The 23,174-nt window shown below is 37.7% G+C and overlaps 2 protein-coding genes and 2 long non-coding RNA genes across 8 annotated transcripts; 3 read left to right on the forward strand and 1 right to left on the reverse strand.

The window, feature by feature from the left end:
- The first annotated feature begins 7 nt into the window (after positions 1-7).
- LOC131786713 (uncharacterized) lies at positions 8-2,226 on the forward strand. Its single transcript, XR_009340391.2, has 4 exons — positions 8-1,242; positions 1,321-1,388; positions 1,555-1,596; positions 1,873-2,226. It is a non-coding gene; the product is annotated as an uncharacterized lncRNA (long non-coding RNA).
- A 1,448-nt stretch (positions 2,227-3,674) lies between these two features.
- LOC136282332 (uncharacterized) lies at positions 3,675-7,322 on the reverse strand. Its single transcript, XR_010718213.1, has 3 exons — positions 7,064-7,322; positions 5,782-5,922; positions 3,675-5,078 (listed from the first exon to the last, which is right to left on the reverse strand). It is a non-coding gene; the product is annotated as an uncharacterized lncRNA (long non-coding RNA).
- On the forward strand, positions 6,275-12,720 carry LOC131776928 (TNF receptor-associated factor 3-like). Of its 5 annotated transcripts, none has more exons than XM_066169791.1 (7): positions 6,275-6,552; positions 7,623-7,718; positions 9,250-9,468; positions 9,763-9,919; positions 10,507-10,665; positions 10,970-11,125; positions 11,299-12,720. In XM_066169791.1, exons 3-7 carry the CDS (start codon positions 9,308-9,310, stop codon positions 12,349-12,351), a joined length of 1,686 nt encoding a protein of 561 aa, XP_066025888.1. In that variant the 5' UTR covers positions 6,275-6,552; positions 7,623-7,718; positions 9,250-9,307; the 3' UTR covers positions 12,352-12,720. The 5 variants fall into 5 exon arrangements, with proteins under 5 accessions (XP_066025888.1, XP_066025889.1, XP_066025891.1 ...); XM_066169792.1 differs by lacking the exon at positions 6,275-6,552 and adding an exon at positions 7,321-7,408; XM_066169794.1 differs by lacking the exon at positions 6,275-6,552 and adding an exon at positions 7,443-7,457.
- A 3,701-nt stretch (positions 12,721-16,421) lies between these two features.
- Positions 16,422-20,326, forward strand: LOC131786701 (TNF receptor-associated factor 3-like). The gene is made up of 5 exons (XM_066169799.1): positions 16,422-16,790; positions 17,079-17,235; positions 17,818-17,976; positions 18,249-18,404; positions 18,567-20,326. The coding sequence occupies exons 1-5, from the start codon at positions 16,630-16,632 to the stop codon at positions 19,599-19,601; spliced, it is 1,668 nt and encodes a 555-aa protein (XP_066025896.1). The 5' UTR covers positions 16,422-16,629; the 3' UTR covers positions 19,602-20,326.
- Positions 20,327-23,174: the final 2,848 nt, after the last annotated feature.

Raw genomic sequence — 23,174 nt, forward strand, 5'->3', positions numbered from 1 at the left:
TCAGCAGAATCGAAGTGGGAAAGAAGTTATTTTGTTATCGTTTTTCTGTCTCTAAATCCGCTTACCTGGAGAATCTGCTAACCCGTAGAGTGAGACTGTTGTAACGACCCGCCACAGAAGTAAGTTTATATTGAAGTTTTTTAATTTAGTTACAAGATAAAGACTTGATTTGCGTTTGTTCTAATTGCGAATTATAAATGTATTTCTTTTAGATCGAATGATTATTAAAGCTTGGCTTAGTATTACACGGTTTGTGGTGGTCATTTGATCTAAACAGTTCCGAGTAAGGAAACAGGCAATAACCCGTAAATTTTTCGCTCGGTCGAAACCGGCACAATAAACTATCGATTGACTTACTCAACTTTATGCTGTGAATTTTTTAATGAGTAAAATTTTTTCATAAAAGGTGTTTCTCTCCAAAATTCGTCCTTCTTTTACTAGTGCGTCATAGCATCTCCTTCTGCGTATCGTATAGTCGAACCTAGACCGCGTGCGTCGGACACAATAATGAATTACAGCAGCGAACAGTAACAACACATTTTAGTGCAAACTTACATGCACAAACTTGAGCGCTCCATTGATCTTCGTTCGTATCTTATCTTGCAGAAAAGGACTGTTGCGATGGCCAAGATCTCCTTGCCATCGCTCAAGATGCAGAAGTACCAAGGCACTACATTCCTATTATAAAAGAGCGTCTAAAGTTAAAGAAATTGATTGCAATGAACGTTGAACCTAGAGATGACAAGAGTTTTTCTTCTTTTTTACGATAATTAATTTTCCCACAAGAGAATTTGACGCATGAATGGTTCGCCTTTTCTCCTGAGCCTTGCTGAGTCTCAGTGGTTTCACAACTAAAGTCATGTGACCCAATTTTGGCGCCGAGAGTTAGAGACGGTTACAGTTCGAATACTGCGTTTGCACGAGATGGATTTAATTTATTTCAAGATTCTCTGATTTTAGGATCTCTCACTCTGAATTCTTAATCTTTTTCTTGAAAAGATGAACTGATATTTTTATGTCTATGTCTTTGTTTGCATCCCCTTAAGCTAATTTTTTTGGCTCTCTCTCTTTCAGCGTGCAGAACCAAGTCTGTCGAGTAAGACGTTTGAAACGTCGATTGATGATTCAGAAAACATAAGCGATCACGTAAATTTAGATGTGACATCGGCACCGAAAGAAAAGGGTAAATCGCCCAAGGATCTTTGTTTTACGGACGAAGCGACAGAACTGAACATTGTCGAAGTAAGTACTTATATATTAAACTTAGCAGGATGATGAAGAGTACATTATCGATTACTTTCTTTCGATTTTATCCTAAAGGAAAACACACAAGGTGCCAGTTGGTCAGTTAAAAGTGAGAAATCTCGGGGATAGCACCTTCAAAAATGGTGAGATTTGCTTTATTTTTATTGAAATATATTAGATATGTATTTACTTGCACCATGCATAAAACAAAGTAAACCCAATGTTTAAATCTGGTAAATTAAAAAATTAGTGAATTGACAGGATGTTATCAGACAGCTTAATTTTTTGAAAACAAATATTTACCTGTAGGTTCCTCCTGGATGGCTTTCAAAATTCCAACTACCATCGAGGGTGAGAAACTTTTCTTTGTTTTGTTTTTTTAGTCTACAAGCAATCCTTATTAATTCATGAATACTGAACTAAAACTGAAGTGCATAGAGGTATGATTTCTTTTCTTGATAAGTACATATACAGTTTGGTGAAAATACATCATTGATGATCACCATTATTGTGTTTTTACTTTTTATGCACAGTTTGCTTACATATATTTTTCAACTTTGTAGTTGCAAAAGTTTACTGTTCTCCAACAACAAATTAATTTGCTCATTTGTTTATTTTTTTGTACAGATCTCTACCTCAGTAAAGTTGGATATCCAGAAGGGATATCTCACTAGCAGCCCAAAGTACTCTGAGCAGCAGTGGATTGAAAAAAAAAAATTATTGCAGAGTATCCTTGTATGGCTAGCAGGATACTAGACTAAGTCGACTTGGAAACTGAATGGATTGGTATGGTTTAAAAATCTCTTGCTTTGCCTCCTCTGATTGCAGTGAAGAGAGACAATTTTGTGGTGCTGAATCTCTTGCCTTAAACTAAAAATTTCTCTCACCTTTAAGTTCATGACCTTTGTTCTTGTGTGTTTGCTATCACATATGCATTGAATGAAGTTGTGACCATTTTGGAGGTAAAATTCCAAAAGTAATTTGGTACTAAGATGAACAGCTAAAATTTCTGAGCCCATTTGCTAATGACGTCTAGATACAAAGGTTCAAGCTCTTTCGAGTTGTGTTTAATTTTGCCTTTTTGTTAAGTTTTTTTGATTTTGCAATTTTTTGAAAATTTCCTGTTGTCAAACCATTAGATAAATATTGCACATGGAATAGCTGATTCTTTTCAGATATTTTGGGAGTCGTACATTATTTTTTCAAGTCTTGAAGGGGAGACAAATTACACACATTGAGCTAAACTTCCACTTCCATTTCTAGTAATTAGCTTATAGTTTTAGAAAAACATTATATATATATATATATATATATATATATATATATATATACATACATCGATTCTCTGTAACTCTGAGTTTCAGGGCCTGTTGGACAGAACACAGCACTTAGGTGCAAAACTTAGAGTCACAGAGAATTGATGCATCATCTTTAATTCTTTAACTTATGTATACTTAGCTCTGCTACCACAGCATTGAGCACTTTATGCCAAGGTAGACTCTACCCCCACATTTATATATATATATATATATATATATTCTTATATTCTTATTTTTTTTACTGGCTACAGGCACTTTTTGCACTTTGGCTTGATTTTAATATGGTTGTAAAACTTGTTTTTGTTGTATAGAGTAGCTGATGTTGATTCAGCAATCAGAGATTACGTCCAGCACAAATTTTAATTGTTAGAGATCTTCAATACATCAATCTCCTGAACATGGTAACTGAGGGAAGTGTAATTTGTCACTTCCCACTTCCCACAAGAAAAGATTCTTGATGCTCTCATTGGGTTACTTTGCTCATTTTTTTCATCTGTTTTCAATGACTTGACAAATGCCTGAGGTAGTACTTGCTGATAGTTTATATTTTGATAATATCTAAAGTAGCAATATGAGTGCATGTATTCTTACAAGGCTCTTTCTTTTTCATATGCACAAATCAAACAAGATCAACATTCTTGTGCAGGAACTGGACCATTTGTTGCCTCTGTCTTATTTTGATAATTTTCTTAGTTGTAGTTTCTCGCAATGTTTGCACTGTTAAGAAGTATACTGATTTACGGAAGAGATCTATTTTAGAAAATGGTTGAATTAATGTTAAATACGTATGTATGTTCTATTCTATTCTATTCACGTGATGTTTCGAAGTTTGTCTGTTTTATACCACAATTAAGATTCTTAAATAACTGTAAAATCATGCAATGTAAAAGGTCTTCACATAAACAATATCAAGAACCTAATAAATGAGTGTTTGAAAGATGAAGTGTGTAATGTATTTTCATTATTTGACTGTAAGGGGGAAAATCAGCATAGAGAGGAAAGAGCCCTCTACTTCTGAAGTGGCCCTCATTGGAGCTGAATTGGCTATTTTTAAGGGGTCATTTGTGAGAGGGCTGAAATTTTGGGGGCCTTTTTGGCCACTTTTAATTCTAATGTGACTCCATTATTTCCCAAATTGGCTCTTCACATGCCCAATTTGGCCCTTACAATGGGGTCAATATTTTGGCCCCCTTTTTTGGGCCAAATCAACTTTTCATCTTAAAGTGTAAAGTTTCAAATTTATTTAAGAGTATGTAACAAAATAGTAAAGATGATAATAGTAATAATAATTCATTTTTTATCCTTTGCTGCAAACATATCCGACTTAAAGTAATTAGTGGAACATACCAGAGTAACCTTTTTATTAATGCAAGGCCTCAGTGGTGCACAGTCATGATATGAAATTAATTTTCTCTTGTGTAAGGCATTAATCGATTTAGGAATTACCAAGTGTAAAATTTCAAGTCAGTATGGTCCAGAAACTATTCATTTTTTTTAGAAGGTGGGGCTAGGGGATGACGTGCGAAGCTTCTGGGGATAAAATAAATTTATCGCTATAAACAGTTAAAAGGCCTTATAGATTTTACTCGTAGCTTCTTTCAAAGTACAGCTTCTGTAAAGGTACAGCCTCTAAGGTACAACTTTTTATGACGTTCTAACAAGATTATTAAGTTGTCAAATACATAATTTAATATGATTGATACCAATTGTTTTCTAAAGTCGAAATAAACTTAATGTCAAGAATAAATAAGCGGATTACTACACTTATGACGAATTTTATGGTTCATTAAAAAAAGTAATTGGTTCAGTTACGTGGTTTTTTAACTGCTGGGTGGTACATTGTAATGAAAGGCAATAAACGTTCGTGACCTTTTGGCTTTTGTGTATGTGTAAGGGCCGATTGTCTAGAGGCAAAATTGACCACTTTAGCTATGTCATTCATAATCTACATAAAACATAGTCTAAATGAGATCAAGAATGAGAAAGTTCTGAGCGCTCATAAATCGGTATCTTTAGGCGTTCTATATCACAGTCTAGGCTTTTAACTCAAATATATTTATATCGATGCCAAATACCAAACATTCCCATACATACTGTTTAATTCGTTTCCTGTTCCAGCCATCATGGTCGGAAGCTCCAGATTCCATTGCTCGTCCGTAGTTAGGGCAAAATTGTCGCTCTTCCCTCCTGATTTCGGAGCCATGCGATAAAGTTTTACATCAAAATCTCTGAGGCCATATTTACTGGACAATTCCTTTAGACCAAGGAACAAAATAAGGTGCTTTTTCAGCACCAGTACGGTGTCTACATCATTACTAGGAATGTGGCTTCTACGACGCTCAAATGCCGTTTCCGAATCAATTCGATAACTGCTTACAAAAGTTATTAGCATCGCGTAAGTTGACGATCGAGTTGGGTGTCTAAGATCATATAACCGATGTGTGAAATATGACCTTGATGTGGATTGTCCACGCGGCAATTATTTATGAAATATGACACTCTGGCGTACTCCTACTGAAATGTAATAAAAAACGTACTTTATTTGGACAAAATAAATCAACCGTCCTCGTTTTACATCCAGTTTTTAGGATATTGAGGGCGATCCGGTCTTTTTTCAGCTGTCTGTAAAAGCCCACCACAAATGTCAGTTGTCAGTTAGATTTTCAGCGATTTGTCAGTTGTCAGTTAAAATTTTGGCCATTTGTCAGTCGTCAGTTAACCCTTTCCAGACATCGCAAAAAAACATTATCAAGGGATATTTTGCATAAATTAGAATGACCTCACGGAACACGATTAGCGTCTAGTTGTCATAGACGTTCCCTCGCCTCCGTTTCACCATCCGGCGGGGGATGTTGCGGCTACACTTAGGCTACAAAGCATGCAGCACGAGAACATGGCATAATTTATTATTATAATTTCTGGAGAGTGCCCGGATTTAAAATATTCAACTATATTCAACTTAATAAAGGGGTAAGTTTCTAAAGAAACTGTGGTGCTGCGTCGGTGGGAGGGTATAGCAAGTAATTTAGTGTTAACAACTGAGTTGAAAACGTAAATTAGCCACTGTAAAGGGTAAAAAAGCTGACGTTTCGAGCGTTAGCCCTTCATCCATCATCCACGCTCAAAACGTCAGCTTTTTTACCCTTTACGGTGGCTAATTAACGTTTTCAACTCAGTTGTTAACACTAAATTATTTGCTTTATTCAACTTATATTACCACAAAGATCCTTGACATTTCTATTTCTTTGCCAATGTCGTTAAGTCTACAAGGGCTGTTTAGAGGTACAACATGGAGTGGTTGTCGACGTTTTTGATGTCAACAGCTTTAGGAAACCATGGGCTGTAATGATGGATCCGCCTAATGTAAGAGAGAAATTTAGTGACGTGGTTTCCACCGTTTGAATCTGTAAGCATGCTCATATAAGGCCGTCGATGTTCAACTCTGTCTTAACGGTTTTAGAAACGTGATCGGAAATTCGGCTAGTCAGGGCGATGTCTTACCACCTGTCGCCTGCTAAAACGAAAAACATGGAAAGACAAAAACAAAAACAATAGGAAGAAAGGATGAAAAAAAAGATGTATATATATATATATATATACATATCTATAAATAATACTCAAAAAGGTCTGGAACTTCCTCTACCAAATTGGGAAATAGGCATTTTTTTTACGTCATTGAGTAAGAATCATTTCTTTGTAGTCCCATTCAGAGCGGAAGCGTGAATTTACTATTATTTACGTCCTCTTAGCGCGTGATGGCGACAGCAATTTAGTCACGTTTTTACTTTGAACTCAACCCCACATCATATGCTGTGCATGAAATTTTATCACGCGCACTTATGAGCTTTTCGTTTCCTTCAGCATTACCGACTTCTATTTCATGTAGACAGAAACATTTAAACTCGATAAAAACTATTTCAAATCATTCGTCAAGGACGCGGAACACTAAGGCCATGTTGTCTCCGCATCGAATGGACATTTCAGGCAGGTCAGTCTACCAATAGAGAAACACTACTTAGTTTATTCGAGAATCATATGCTTTATCGTGAGCTTTGTCATGTTTCGATATGTTCGCTATTTATGCGAGTCGATCGACCAACAAAGAAATAATACGCATGGTTTGCGAAGCTTTGAATCAAAGCCCTTCTCTTGGGTAAGGAGCTCAACGAGGCAGTGTTTTACGTCACATAGTAAAGAATCCTAAATCCCTTTAAGGTTCAACTAAATGAATGCAAATGTAAATACAAGTACTTTCGATCGATACAATCGTGAAAACCCTGCCACCGAAAACCCCTTTCCATTGACGTAACGCTACACTACCTTATTTCTCTTTCCACACTGAAACAGCATCATAGTGAAATAATATTACTATAACTAATGTTGTATAGTTGTCTATAGCTTTCTACGTCCTTTTTCCTCGACCCTACAGAATAACAGTGGGTAATGTCAAGATGCACTTGAATATCGGCGGCACACGCTACGCATCATCATTTCCTTACCTTTTGCGACATTTGGCAACCATTGATTGTGAAAAGGAGGCCTTGCTTAAGAGGGATGGACAAAAAATAAAACTGAAAAATCTATTTAAGCAAACTTTCTAAAACCCCTTTCTTTCAATTGTGCTCGCGTGTGACTTTCATTTTGTGTGCCTATTTATAGCAAATTGCATATTAGGATTTCAGAGTTTCCGCTGGTCATAAATTTTAAAAATCAGACGGTCATTGTCTATTAAACAACTTTTACTCTTCCTTGAGATCTGTTTTGTCAGTAAACTTCCTGAATATGGTCGCGGATGAAGAATTCAAGAAGATTCCCCATGCTTCTGTCGCGAAACGAATTTCAAGGTCCTAATGATTCTCTGACGCAATGAAACCGAAATAGGGAGCATTTGAGGTTATTTTCAGTCGAATACGTACATGCAACCTTTCAGGTTATGTAAAAATACTCATAGGGACTGTTTTAGCACAGGTAGTATATAGAAAATTCACACAACCCGCTAATCTAGAAAGTTACATAAATTTTGTGGTGATAGAAGGTTCTGGTTGACATTGATTTCAGGCTGAGGAGCTATCACGGCTAAATTGTAACGTCATATCATTATTGAAGTATTAAACTTAACGATGAAGGGAGGCAAGTGATAGAAGTTGGACAAAGGTAAGACTTTCTGTAAAAAATATTCTACCTTTTTACTGCAATCTCTCGCATCTGAACTGTTGCGTGACTTCGGCCCGTTTCCATACTTGTGTAAAATTATTGGCCGAAAACGTTTGAATAATTATATATTTGTTGTAAACTAAGTTATGAAACGCGTCCTACTGGCTAGTTTTACATTATGCTAATTTACAGTGGCACCTCCAACGTTTAAAACCATAGCGCAAATATTTTATCGTCCTCCCTGATGATGCCGTAGAACGGCGAAAGCTCGGAGTGAATAAAGAAAGAACCACAGTAGCACTTAAAGGCTTCATTTGATCAATATCCCACATAAGTTATGAAACGTTTATTCATACATCAGAAACTCTTACGAGGCAGTTTTGCACTTTGATCAAGGCCTTGCCTGAAACAAAATGGAACCACTAATGATAATTAGGTTGTTGCTCAATCGTTCGTTCCCCGACAAGGTGAAACGGAAGCGAGGGAAAGTTTACGTAAACCTGTTACCAATGGTGTTCCTTGACGTCACTAATTTATGCAAAATAGTGTCACTTGATAATTGTTTTTACGAAGTGGCACGTGTAAGCGTGAAGGTTATCGAGATAAACAACAACATTGAAGTGAAGTCATTTTCAATTTTTCGGGTAAACTTGCAATTCAGCGTCCGAGTTCAAACATATACTTTGCTTTAAGGATGTAGGAAAAGATTATGAACGATTTTTGATTAGAGTGAGAAGAGGACGATGTTCGATTAGCCCCGCGCTGACAGAACAAGATCTCAACTTCAACGCGGTTTCAGCTTGCATTTGTAAACAGTGCCACGGTCGTCGAAGAAATTTGGATCATTTGCCGCTTAATCTTAAAGTTTTAACCGATTTCTCCAAGAGATAGTTACGCAGCAAGCGTGAAGAAAGAGCGACTCTTTTCTCAGTCGAAAGAATCGCTTTAAGAAACAGCTAACTTTAATCTAATGGCTTCGCAGCACCGTTCGCAAAGAGACCGAAAGTTGAAGGTTTACCAATAAAAAAGTCATTATATATTTCCTTGCAAAAGAGTGACGTCACGGAACATGACTGGCGTCAGGTCTGCGTAGACCTTTCACCTTAGGCGGGGGAAGGGTACGGCTACGTGTAGGCTAAATCGTTCGGGAATGGCATCCGACACCAGTGAAACTCGTTAGCCATCTTGAGCTTTAATTATAGCAATTCTTCGATGAGCCCTTCAATTCCGTCTTTCGCTCGAATTTCGTAGTGTAACTCTAAATGTAGGATTATTTATCGACGTCTTTGGCAGCAGAGAGAATGTAATACGGGACAAGTCATGCGAATTAAGTGGTGTTACACAACTTTGCATGATGTCACGTACTGTGTTATAAGGTCCAAATCGGAGTAAGACGGCTATTCCCTATGTGAATATTCAACAGAAAGTGCCGATAAAATCAATATCAATCGATAAACTCTATCTAGATATGTATAAAAATGGTAGAGTAGAAGCTATATTTACTAAAGTTTGTGTGTTCATCTTCATATAGAGTATATATTCAGTGGAAAGCTGTGGACACTTTACTGACTCATTTCATTGAGTGAACTATGGTTGTCACAATCGACGCAACGGTGGATACTGATATGAAATTCGTAGACAGAGTAGACGAGAGGCTCAATTGCCCGATCTGCAAGAAGGTTTTCGATGAGCCCTGGCAGACATCATGTGGACATCGATTTTGTAGGGATTGTCTGGAACGTGTTTTAGGGTTGGTAGAAATTTATCTTTGACTAGTTATTTCTTATCCACTCCTGCTTTCCGCCCGCAACGAAAGCGCTTCAGAAAAAATTGAAATCTGCGTTATTTACATTTCTATTTGACGGCTGAAAGTGTCCATTTACAGGTGTAAATGAAACCACTACTTCCGACATACACCCAACACTTTCTCTGCCTCGGATGGGAGAAGCTATCTGGTTCTGTCGAATTAGGATATACTAAGAATAGGTGCTGAATGAAATAATGGATTTTATAGTTATAGTTAACTTCTAATTTTCTCTTTCAGACAAGAAGACCCAAGATGTCCGAAAGACGGTGAATCAATTTCAAGGCAGCAATCTTTTAGGGATAAATGCTGTGAGAGAGAAGTTCTTAATCTCCAGTGTTTCTGCCGATTTAATAAAAAGGGATGCGATTGGAAAGGGGAGCTCAGACATCTAAAGGTAATCAGTTTAAAATTTGCATGCACCTTAATCGATCTACCCAAATAATGCGACGTAGTCAACTTGCTTGCCTTCAAATCTTAAAATACAGCCTTTGGTTGGTTGAAATCTGCAAAATTTCAGGCAATTAACTCTAATTTTGCTTGGCTAAGATGGCCGTGAGGTATATCTCGCCGCCGGAAGGTGCAAAATCTTCGAAAAGCTTCTAGAAAATGCAATAACCATGGTTGGTCACGCACGCAAACATGTTGCGAAATTTTCAATCAAATTGTCTCGGCTAGAAATTTCTATCAAACACGACAGCCTAGAGAGGTGCTGAATTCTAATATTGAGGGAGCTTATTGCCCGTGTAACGATAAAACATAGAGATTTCTATTTAAAACTTTAAGACTATCCCAGAAAAACTCATAATTCAAATGATAAGAGTGGCGTGACTTCCTAACACTTCTAAATGTAAATACCTGCCTGCAAGTCACAACTGAGGTGTGAAGTAGCAAGAAGAAGTAAAAAATAGAAAAAAAATTACTACGCAAAAGCATATTTTAAAATAAACTGTTATTTAAGCTTCATGCTATTTATTTTAACAGGCTCACGAAGATAGCTGTCAGCACGGTAATGTGAAATGTCAAGCGTGCGGTGAAACTGTGGAGAGGAGACAGCTCACAGCGCACAGGGAACAAGATTGTATCAACAGGGCAGTGGCGTGTACTTACTGTGGTGGTAAAGTTCGGCATAGCAATATGAAGGTAAGATGATCAGCTCCATCGTTAAAACAAAAACAAATTATGAAAATTAAATTTTATTTTAAATCTATATCTTCAAGAAACCGATACGGATTAACACTGACATGCTGGACTTTTGTCTCAAAATATGAAGACTGTAGAGAAATACCAGTTGAGGTTCACGTATATGTACATGAAGTTTATATTTTCGAAATTTACATCAGTTTGGTTTGGTCTGATATGAACAAGGTGTAAATAATATAATCATATCGTCTATACTTCATAAAAGCTCAACTTGACCTCAACTTATATTTTATATCTTCTAAAGGACCATTTGGATATCTGCCCTAAGTTTCCAATCCATTGCTTCTTGAACTGTGGTGAAGAAGGTATACCAAGAGACATGATGAAAGAACACATGACCACACGTTGTCTTAGAGCTGAACATCTATGTCCTTTCAGTGCTCATGGCTGTGAATTTAAGGTTAGCTGTTTACTTCTTATCTATCTGTTTGATCTTTCGTCCCAAAATATGATTTATAAATATCTGAGCGAAAAAGGATCTAAGAGCAGAGAATAGCTTATCGGACCCAACGTAAAGACCACCTTGTGCAATTTGTATTGCCACGATCTAAATCAGTTTTTCTTTTTCTACAGGGCACTAAACAAACAATCGATCAACACATTGCTGAGAATATCAAGTCTCATCTTAAAATGATGAGCTATTCAAGCCATGAATGTAACGAGAAATCAAAACAGATGGAAGAGAAGATATATCTTCTAGAACAAGAAAAAAGTGCTTTAGAACATCAACTACAAAATCAAGCAGAGGTGTTGGCAGCTGCAAGACAAAACATACAAACGCAACAGACAAAATTATCCCACGTAGAAAACTCCATCGTCGAACAAAAGAGGACAACTGAGAAACTGCTTGCCGATTTGAAGGTTTTTGAGGCATCTAGAACTAAAGGGGATGTTGTCTCGTCTCAGATGGAAGAAATAATGAACACTCTACGAGAACACGAGAAGGAGGTGAGTAGTCTTCAGGGTGAAGTGGCTCGTTTGAAATTATCCCCTGCCATGCCGAAAGGTGCGAGTAACTACCGTCCAAAATCCGACGTGTTTGTCACTCGTGAGTCCGAGCGCCGGCTAGACAGGAATGAGCACCAACTAGCACTGCACGACATTCAATTGTCCGATCATGATATGCAGATTCAAATGCTGGAGGCTACATCGTATAATGGCACCTACTTTTGGAAGATCGACCGCTACAGCCAACGCTTCCAAGAGGCTGTTACTGGAAAGACTCTATCTATTTACAGCCCTCCTTTCTACGTAGGACGATTTGGGTACAAAGTATGTGCTCGTCTCTACCCCAATGGAGACGGCATTGGCAAAGGAACGCATTTGTCAATGTTCTTTGTTGTCATGAGGGGTGAATACGATGCTTTATTACCTTGGCCGTTTCTCCAAAAGGTCCACTTTCGACTGATAGACCAGGACAGGATCCGGGACGCGTATGATGCGTTTCGCCCTGAGCCTAACAGCTCAAGCTTTAAAAGACCCACATCAGACATGAACATAGCATCTGGCTGCCCGACATTTATTTCTCACATGGAACTGAGGCAAGGTGGCTATATTCGGAACGATACAATGTTTATCAAAATAACTGTAGATACCACTGGTCTGCAAGGAGATATGTGGCAGTAAATCCTTGCCTATTGCAACCTCTCAGGTCTTACATAAGACCTGAAAAAAAACCCCAGCCCAATGGTTTTTGTGGTTTAGTCGGTCAAATTCACTTAATTGTGTGCAAAATTTGCATAGTACAGTTTGCTGTTATCTATTATCCTGAAATTTGAATCTGTTATTTATTGTTTCAAAAACCAAGCTCCCGAGTTAATCTTAAATTATTTGGATATCTATTTTAATATTATATATAGTTTTCAGGCACTAGCGAAAATAGCTGGTGTAGGTCCATGAAAAGTTACCTGTAATTATAATATATTTATAAAGTGTATTAGAAAGGCAAAAGACATAGTATTTATTTATGGAAATAAATTTTATGGAAACAAAGAAATAAAATTTCAACTTGAAAGTCCAAAATGTAATTTATCGCAGAAGTCAAAACAGTAACACAACCCTTTACCAAAACATGTGCTTTAACAATGCTTGCATCATATACGGAATGACAATTTATTTTAATTAGTTTTAAGCTTTTTATTCACTAGTAAAATATGTTTTAACTTTTAAATACACGACCACATTAGTTCCGCTGTAATTTTTTATTGTATTTAAATAACTGTTGTTGTGGTTGTTGTTGTTGTTGACAAGAACAGCCTTAGTCTCTCGACACCTGAGGAGATATGGACTTTATGTTCTGGGAATAAGTGGAGGCCACTGAACTGGACCAAGTGAACTAGTAAAACCTGATGGATCGGTCACCTCATGTAAAGGACATAATAAGGAAACAAATTAGCGGTGTAACCCTTGTAATATCAAGATATAAGCAAGTACCTAATCAGAAAGAGAACCAAAGAGGGATGAGAGCTCATTCCAACTGAATTTACTGAAGACTAAATATTCTGTTATACAGCAACACTCCAATTAGTGAAGTTGGTGAAGAGAGCAAATAATTATGTAAGTACTTGGTATAATATTTTGCTTATGAAAGGTACCTCAGCACAATAAGTCCACGATCATTCGAAACGTGAATAATGAGACCGGAGCTGACGACATCAACTGTTACTGACTTAAAAGCATGTCTTGATGAGATTACCGACTTTTGTTCAACAACTGTATCATTGGTAGAACAATCTTACCATGAAAGATAGTTCATGAGCTCATATGGACCTTCCGCAATGGTCAACCAACGAGGGGCGGCACTGGTGCCATACTGAAAGCCTTAAAAGTGAAGAGAGCAACTTTAGTAGTAGCGGAAAGTACAGTAGAAGTAGTAATAGCAGTAGTAGTAGTAAAGGTAGTAGTAGTACGAATAGCAATTGAAGCAGCAGCAGCAGTAGCTATAAAAGCATTGGTAGAAGTTTCTATTGTAGTAATAAGAGCATTAAGTTTTACGCGATTAAGAAACATTTACATAATACTTTGTGCAAAGCTGATATATAAAATGTCAAAAAAAAAAACATGATATGAGACATTTCAGTGCTGGTAAAGCTTTTGATGAAACTATAAACAGTCATACAAGAGTAGGAAGCAGCATCATCCAGTCTACCTCTGTCAAAGATAATAGCGACTATACCCCAGCAACAGAACGCAAGGAAACGACGAGGTTGGCGCATAAACCAGCCTGCACTCCACGAGGGAATTCCATCCTCTATAAAATCCTTTTTCCTGTCACTGGTGACTAGGCTATGAAGACGATTACGAAAGATCATCTAAGATACATGAGATGGAAATTTTTTCTCTTCTGGTGGACCTTAGGATCTTAGGACCTCCTAAGCGTTTCAGCTTCTAGGAGAAGATGAAGAGACTGAAGACCTATGCTAAACAAAGAGGTCCTGTCATCATCACAGCCTATATCCAACGCACCGACACCGATCGCGGTCCATGCAAACCTACTTAACTATGTAGACCATTGGCACAAAAATAAATTGAATATAGGCCTCGAAAGCTGGTGACGTTTTGCCTAACTTCGACGTGGAATTCAAATCAGTGTTTCTGTTGACCTGGTATGTACAGTTTATCTTCTTGGAAGTTCATTTTTTCTACGATGATCAAAAGTATGATCAATTAGACGCGACCATCTTTGATTCACCGTGGGTTTAAAAATGCGTACATCATACACCAAAAACTGAAAAACGCATTTATTCTATAAGCCCCCATTTTCCCGTCGTTTAGAACAATAAATTTTTGTAGTAAATCATTTGGTTTTCCTTCCGTATGAGGCGTCATATAAGGGATGGAAAGGGACAATACTCGCCAACTAAATCCTTATGGAGCTGGGCCAAATACCTTAGTCAAGGGCAGGATGCCCCAGGATTTTGTAAAATTTTCCAGCTGGTTACTAATTTGATGATTTCGTTTGTATCCAAAAACAAATCGCCAAGAGCCTTTCACTCTTATCTCAGGAAGGCACTATATCTGGTGCGTCTGGGTACTTTTGTTATTCACTTCCCTGACGCAACTTAACGGGATGTTATGAAAACTGATGTAAGTCCTTAAACACAGACTAGAGTATTTTTACACTGTATAGAGAGAGACTCTAAGAATTTCTTATTTTAATAGCGGGGAAGCACCGTAATCAGCGTTTTCAAATACTTTTATTGTTCATTTCTCTGACGTAACTCAAACGGGACTTTACGCATGTCACAGTGACGCATTGACAAGACTATTTCGTCGGAGACGTGCAACTATGCCGTTGCCTTCTGATAAGATATTCATGGGAACTTTCTGATCATGAAAAGGTAATAGTTAATGAAAAGGTGTAAGATTTTAATATTGTATGCGTCACTATAGATAATACCAAAAGGGCTCGATTTTAGCAGAGTTTCAAGGTCGAGACTAAGATTTTCGTATAGCATCGAGGATTTTCCCCGGTTAGACTAAGACGTCAGTTTTTGTTGGAGCAGTAAACTTAAATATGCAAGCTGGAATCAAGTCATACAGGCTGGACCGTGTTGAAATTAATTTGCAGACAAAATTTCCAATTTTCCGCATTTCGTTGTAGATTGTTAATCAAACCATGGTGATCTAACGGTCTCTTGATAATTAAAAATACTCGTTAATTGAGTAAAACAGCTTTACCCAGTGTGTCACGATGTTATTCTAGTAGTATTAGTTTGATGAAACCTTTTTCAAACTTTGTTTACATAAAGTCACCATTAGTTTAAACTGCCTTTTCACGAAATGAAAACATCCAGAATAAGGAATTTAGACAATCAAGGGAATTCCCTATACCTCTCTCAGGGAAAAACCTTATTCGTCGTTTTTAATAACTTTTGGTATTCATTTCCTTGGGATAACTGAATCTTGATGTCATGGCAGTGACGCAAGTAACAATGCACACACAATAGCATTAGCTCCGGTATGTAAACTGTGGTGCAAACAGCTTCAATTGAAATATCTAAGGTCACCGTATGAGCAGATAATATTTACCGAATAAGTTATGATATGGTAGATCTATCAAGTGTATCATTCCACAGATCACATAACAGACATGATTTAAACAGATTGAAGGTTAAGACTGATCCTTTTCTTTTTCAGCTCTTTGGAATTGATCCGGCTAGATTGCTGAAGCAGTAAACTCACCTATGCAAGAAAACCTTCGGGAGACCTTATGACGTGGGCAAAATATATATTTCGACCTGACTCAATACCAGAGTTGTAGATTTGTATAGTAACGTGAACGTACTGTTCTTTGAAGTCTGGATCGTCTTTGTGAAAACGATACCTTTGAGACTCGTTAGCCATCTTGAGCCGTTAAATATGACGATTCTTACAAAAGATAAGCCCTTCAATTCTGTCTCCCGCTCGTAGTGTAACTCGAAATGGAGATCTTTGGCAGTAAAGAGCATGAACACAGGACAAGTCATGCGAATAAAGTGGAGTAACACAACTTTGCATGAAGACACGTACTGTGTTATAAGGTCCAAATCGGAGTAAGACGACTATTTCCCTACGTGACCACTCAACACAAAGAGTCACTGAAATATTTCACTTTATGATCATTATTGAAGGTTGCTTCACGTAAATGAACAATACACTCTTTTGCAATCAGCTTATTCTATTGTGTTTGTTTACGAGATGTTGATACGCGTCACAGTGATATGCATGTCATGCAGCTCGTAAAATTACGTACATTCTGGCAACTGACGTCACGAATGAGTACACGTCCACTGAATCTAAAAATATCTAAAAATGGGAGAGTAGAAGCTATATATGTTGAAGTTTGTGCGTTTATCTTCATATAGAATATTCATTCAGTGGAAAATTGTGGGCGCTTTACTGACTCGTTTCATTGGCTGAACTATGGTTGTCGCAATCGACACAATGGTGGATACTGATATGAAATTCGTAGACAGAGTAGACGAGAGGCTTAATTGCCCGATCTGTAAGAAGGTTTTCGATGAGCCCTGGCAGACAACATGCGGACATCGATTTTGTAGCGACTGTCTGGAACGTCTTTTAGGGTAGGTCGAAATTTTTCATTGACTACTTATTTGTTATCCACTCCTGCTTTTCCGTCCGAAACGAAGTCGCTTCAGAAAAATTGAAATCTACTTTAATTTCTATTTGACGGCTGAAAATGTCCATTTACAGGTGTAATTGAAATCACTACTTCCGAGTTACTTCCGACACTTTTTCCGCCCCGGATGGGAAAAGCCATCTGGTTCTGTCGACTTAAGATATGCCAGAATGAGTGTTGAATGAAATTATGAATTTTATAGTTATATTTAACTTCGAATTTACTCCTTCAGACAAGAAAACCCAAGGTGTCCGATAGAGGGTGAATCAATTTCAAGACAGCAATCTTTTAGGGATAAATGCTGTGAGAGAGAAGTTCTTAATCTTCGATGTTTCTGCCGATTTAATAACAAAGGATGCGAATGGAAAGGGGAGCTCAGATATCTAAAGGTATTCAGTGCAAAATTTGCATGTACCTTTATCGATCTACCCAAATAGAGTGGCGTTGTGAACTTGCCTGCCTTCAACGCTTGAAAAACAGCCTTTGATTGAAATCTGCAAACTTTCAGGCAACGAACTCTAATTTTGCTTGCCTAAGACGTACGTGAGGTACATCTCGCCGCCGAAAGGTGTAAAATCTTCGAAAAGCTTCTAGAAAATGCAATAAACATAGCTGGTCACGCACGCAAACATATTGCGAAATTTTCAATCAACGGTCTCGGCTAGAAATTTCTGGCAAAAATGACAGCATAAACAGGTGCTGAATTCTGATGTTGTGAGAGCTTATTGCCTGTGTAACGATGAAAGATACAGACCTATTTAAAACTTTAAGACTATCCCAGACAAACTCTTATAATTCACATGATTAGAGTGGCGTGACTTCCTAAGACTTCTAAAATGTAAATACCTGCCTGCAAGTCACAAGTGAGGTTTGAAGTAGCGAGAAGAGGTAAAAATAAAACAAAATTCAAAAGCAGAAAACATATTTTACAATTAAATGTCATTTAAACTCCATACTCTTTATTTTAACAGACACACGAAGATAGCTGTCAGTACGGTAATGTAAAATGTCAAGCGTGCGGTGAAACTGTGGAGAGGAGACAGCTCACGGCGCACAGGGAGCAAGATTGTATCAACAGGGCAGTGGCGTGTACCTACTGTGGTGGCGAGGTTCGGCATAGTTATATGAAGGTAAGATGATCAGCTCCATTGTTAAAACAAAAAACCGATATGGATTGACACTGACATGCTCGAAGTTTGTCTCAAAATATGAAGACTGAAGAGAAATACCAGTTGAATTTCACGTCAGCACATACATGTATATGTAGTTTACATCTTCGAAAATATACATCAATTTGGTTTGGTCTGATATGAGCAAGGTGTTAATAACTAAATATGATCGTATCGTCTATACTGCATAAAAGGTCAACTCGACCCCAACTTATATTTTATATCTTCTAAAGGAACATTTGGATGTGTGCCTTAAGTTTCCAATCCAGTGCTTCTTGAACTGTGGTGAAGAGGGTATACCAAGAGACATGATGGAAGAACACGTGTCCACACGTTGTCTTAAAGCTGAACATCTATGTCCTTTTAGTGTTCATGGCTGTGAATTTAAGGTTAGTTATTTACTTTGTCTATTTGTTTGATCTTTCGTCCTAAATGTCTGAGCATACAAGGATCTAACAGAAGAAAATAGCATATCGGACCCAATATAAGACCACCTTATGTAGTTTGTATTGCCACAATCCAAATAAGTTTTTCTTTTTCTTTTTCTACAGGGCACTAAACAAAATATCGATCAACACGTTGCTGAGAATATCGAGTCTCATCTTGAAATAATGAACTATTCAAGCAATGAATGTAACGAGAAATTAAAACAGATGGAAGAGAAGATATATCGTCTAGAAAAAGAAAAAAGTACTTTGGAACATCAACTACAAAATCAAGCAGAGGTGTTGGCAGCTGCAAGACAAAATACACAAACGCAACAGACAAAACTGTCCCAAGTAGAAAACTCCATCATCGAACAAAAGAGGACAACTGAGAAATTGCTCGCCGATTTAAAGGTTTTTGAGGCATCTAGAACCAAGGGAGATGTTGTCTCGTCTCAGATGGAAGAAATAATGAACACTCTGCGAGAACACGAGAAGGAGGTGAGCAGTCTTCAGGGTGAAGTGGCCCATTTGAAATTATACCCGAGTAACTCTTGTTCAAAATCCGACGTGTCTCTCACTCGTGAGTCCGAGCGCCGACTGGACAGGAATGAGCACCAACTAGCTCTGCACGACATTCAATTGTCTGATCATGATATGCAGATTCAGATGCTGGAGGCTACATCGTATAATGGCACCTACTTTTGGAAGATCGACCGCTACAGCCAACGCTTCCAAGAGGCTGTTACTGGAAAGACTCTCTCTATTTACAGCCCTCCTTTCTATGTAGGACGGTTTGGGTACAAAGTATGTGCTCGTCTCTACCCCAATGGAGACGGCATTGGCAAAGGAACGCATTTGTCAATGTTCTTTGTTGTCATGAGGGGTGAATACGATGCTTTATTACCTTGGCCGTTTCTCCAAAAGGTTCATTTTCGACTGATAGACCAGGACAGGATCCGGGACGCGTATGATGCATTTCGCCCTGTGCCTAACAACTCAAGCTTTAAAAGACCCACATCAGACATGAACATAGCATCTGGCTGCCCGACGTTTATTTCTCATATGGAACTAAGGCAAGGTGGCTATATTCGGAACGATACAATGTTTATCAAAATAACTGTAGATACCACTGGTCTGCAAGGAGATATGTGGCAGTAAATCCTTGCCTATTACAACCTCTCAGGTCTTACATAAGACCTGAGTGCCTGGAACGGACAATACCCTTGCCGTACGGTTTTTGTGGTTTAGTTGGTCAAATTCTCTTAATCGTGTGCAAGATTTGCATGGTGCAGTTTGCTGTTATCTATTATCCTTAAATTTAGATCTGTTATTTATTGCTTGAAAAACCAAGCTCCCGAGTCAATCTTAAACTATTTGGATAGCTATTGTAATATAATATCAATTAGTTTTCAGGCAGTAGCGAAAATTTTTCGTGTGGGTCCATGTAAAGTTACCTGTAATTATAATATATTTATAAAGTGTATTCGAAAGGCAAAAGACATAGTATTTATTTATGGAAAGAAACTTTATGGAAACAAAGAAATAAAATTTCAACTTCAAAGTCCAAAATGTAATTTATTGCAGAAGTCAAAACGGTATTCATAAAATTTCCCTCGTTTTGGGCAACACTAGGAACGACCCCTTACCAAAACATATGTTTTAACAGTGACCAATTACAGAGACGGTTTTCCGTGATGAAAATATGTCATCTAGAAATGTGCTTTTGGAAAAAAATATGATATAATATTTATAACTTCAAATATCATGACTTATGTTTTGAAAGCGGCCTGGATAATATTTATAATGCTTTATATTTCTTATGACTCTCAGAAAATATTAACTGTATATTTAATATATAACTGAATATTTATTTTTTATTTGTAATTTTGTAGATAGCTAAAAATATACAAATAAATCATTTTGAAAGAATATTGATATGAAAAATTGACTTTATTAAAAAAAAAGATAAGTAAGGATACATCATCAATAACTTTGATTCGGTATTTCAAACTCATTATAGTACAATGTGTGTTGTGAATTTTTCCAAAGACGCTATAAGTGAAAGCGTGGCTCAAAACCATCCACTTCGTCGTGATGTGTAGCCTCAAAAATTTTGTAAGCTGTGACACTTGGGGTCTTACCTCCTTGCCCTTGATAAGTTGAGAAAGTTTGACAGGTCTCAGGTGAGAGGAAAGACAGCATAATGCGCCTGGACCTTTATTTAGGGGGAAGTTAGTATGTGAGCATTATGTCGCCCCATGTAAGGTAATCCGGATTCCAAAATCCAGGAAATTTTTGCTCGTGGAATCCGGAATACTGGGCATTGGAATCCAGAATCCAGCTTTTGGAACCCAGAATCCCACTAAAAAGTGAATCCAGGATCCATTTCTTGAAAATCCATTTTCATGAAAATCCATTTCAAGTCGTATTAACGGCTTTCACGCGCATCCACACAACCCGGTCATGCTAAAACACAGACTGCACACCGTGCAGACTGCGCTTATTTCGCCGAAGAATTTCGACTGTTATAGCTCGCTGTTACCTTTAAATCAGCATCACTGTCTACACAAATTACGTCTGCAATCATCTTGGCGCGTGGGGCTAATCTCCATGTGCTCGAAAAAACTTGAGCCTACGATTTTGTTTTCCTAGGTAACGTGGGCTTCGAAATAATTTCGTAAAATTTCGTTATGTGGTGTCCAATTAATTGGAAAAAGTTCCAACGTTATCATGAGTAAGGAAAAGGCGTTCGCACCTTAATCATATGTAAATCACAGTTTAAAAGAAAAGAAAAAAAATTGCACAGTCTTCATGGTCTGTGTTTTATCGTGACCGATGCAACCACTGTGCAGTGCAGTTTACTCACGTGTTCAATTATATTTCAGTTTTCCCGAAAGAAAAGTTTATCCCTTAATTTGCTGTAATATATTTCTTGTAATTATCAAATATTGTCATGGAAATATGAATAGAGAAACATGCATTCACAAACATGTCCTTCAATAAATAAATCCGCCATTGAAGTCATTCCTAGAGAACGAAATGCGAAAATTAGGAGCAAACCAGAAACTAAAATCTGGAATATTTTGTGTTTTGGAATTCGGAATCTGCAGGGATAGAATCCGGAATCCAGCACCTGGAATCTGGAATCCACAACGTGGAATCCAGAGTCTATTACTGTCCTGGATAATCTTACATGGGGCGAATTATGTTGTAACTACTTAATCTCGTTGAGAAAAAGATTAGCTCATTTTGTTTACTGAGTCCCTTCCCTTTAGCTTTTGCTGTCTTCTGATTAAAGCTACCAAAATATATCATGAGAACGAAAGAGAGTCTACCTGGTTACGTTGCAAAGCAATGGTCCACACGGGAGAGAGGAGAGCTTGCGTCATGTACGGAATGACAAAAACAGCCTAGATCTTCAGACACATGGGGAGATATGGGCTTTGATACTCTGGAAATAAGTAAAGGCCCTGGACTGGGCCTAGTGAATTGGTAAAACCTAATGGATCAGTTAGCTCATGTACAGGACATAACAAGGAAACAAATTAGCGGTGTAACCCTTGTAACATCAAGAGATAGCAAGCGCCTAATCAGAAAGAGAACCAACGAGTCATAGGATGATTAGAGCTCATTCCAACTAAAATCACTTTAGACTAAATACTCTGTTATACAACTACACTCCAACTAGTGAAGTTGATGACGAGAGAAAATATGCATGTACTTGTAAGACATTTTGCGTATGAAAGGTACCTCGGCATAATAAGTCCATGATCATTCGAAGCGTGACTAAAAAGGTTGGAGCTAACAACATCAACTGTTAATGACCCATGGAAAAAAACGTCTTGGTGAGATTAACGACTTTTGTTTAAAAAAACTGTTTCATTGGCAGAACAATCTTGCCATGAAAGAACGTTCATGAAAGTACGCATGTGGACATCCCCCAGCGGTCAATGAGCTGCAGCGAGGGGCGGTACTTGTGCAATATTAGTATAGGTAATCACATGATTTCGAGTGCAATTTGGTAAAAATAAGCACGAGTAAATTTTTTCAGACTAACGAGTCCGTAGGGTGAGTGCAATTTGTGGTCTAACGAATGCTTATTTATTCCAAATTGTACGAGAAAAATCATGTGATTACGTGTTAATAATATACATGGAAAATACGAGATAGCTTATCATAGTTATCCAGAAGCAAAGCGCGCGCACTAAGTGTAAAAATTTTTAATTCAAATCGTGCGTTCGGTCAAAACAACCGCGCACGATAATATTGACAATAATATACAAGGATATTTTCGAATCTTTAAGGCGCAAAAAAGTTCAAAGTCTGGCTAAACAGTTAAAGGAATTGTTCAGTCTGTGTCTGAATCACTTTCGATGAAATGGAATCGTCGTTTGCGAGGTTTAATCATGTTTGTTTTTAATTTCGGCGTAGAATCGCTAATTCTCGATCTCCTTGGCAATTCCCTTCTTTAAACACCGCTTTTTCCAAACCGACGACCAAACAGCAGTGCTTTTTATAGTGTTTTCGTTGTTAGAGCTGTTTTTCAGGTGCTGTATTGCTGGCTATTGTTTGCTCGTAATTTTCAGCGTGTCCAAATGTTGCGACATCCAAGGCTCGCATTTGATTGGCTATCTGTGAGCTTTTTGATTATTGACCAATAAGAATGTCTAGTTTGTTACTTCTTTGCACTGAATTAACCATCTTCTGTTTTGAATCACCTGAAAACTGCAT

This window comes from Pocillopora verrucosa, chromosome 7, assembly GCF_036669915.1.
Source record: "Pocillopora verrucosa isolate sample1 chromosome 7, ASM3666991v2, whole genome shotgun sequence".
NCBI lineage: Eukaryota > Metazoa > Cnidaria > Anthozoa > Scleractinia > Pocilloporidae > Pocillopora > Pocillopora verrucosa.

Bases quoted from the DNA above. Each gene is read 5' to 3' on its own strand.
- LOC131786701 (XM_066169799.1), top strand. From the start codon at position 16,630: ATGGTTGTCGCAATCGACACAATGGTGGATACTGATATGAAATTCGTA. The intron at 17,236-17,817 runs GTATTCAGTGCA...TTATTTTAACAG, and splicing joins GGGAGCTCAGATATCTAAAG to ACACACGAAGATAGCTGTCA. The intron at 18,405-18,566 runs GTTAGTTATTTA...CTTTTTCTACAG, and splicing joins TTCATGGCTGTGAATTTAAG to GGCACTAAACAAAATATCGA.
- LOC131776928 (XM_066169791.1), top strand. From the start codon at position 9,308: ATGGTTGTCACAATCGACGCAACGGTGGATACTGATATGAAATTCGTA. The intron at 9,920-10,506 runs GTAATCAGTTTA...TTATTTTAACAG, and splicing joins GGGAGCTCAGACATCTAAAG to GCTCACGAAGATAGCTGTCA. The intron at 10,666-10,969 runs GTAAGATGATCA...TATCTTCTAAAG, and splicing joins TTCGGCATAGCAATATGAAG to GACCATTTGGATATCTGCCC.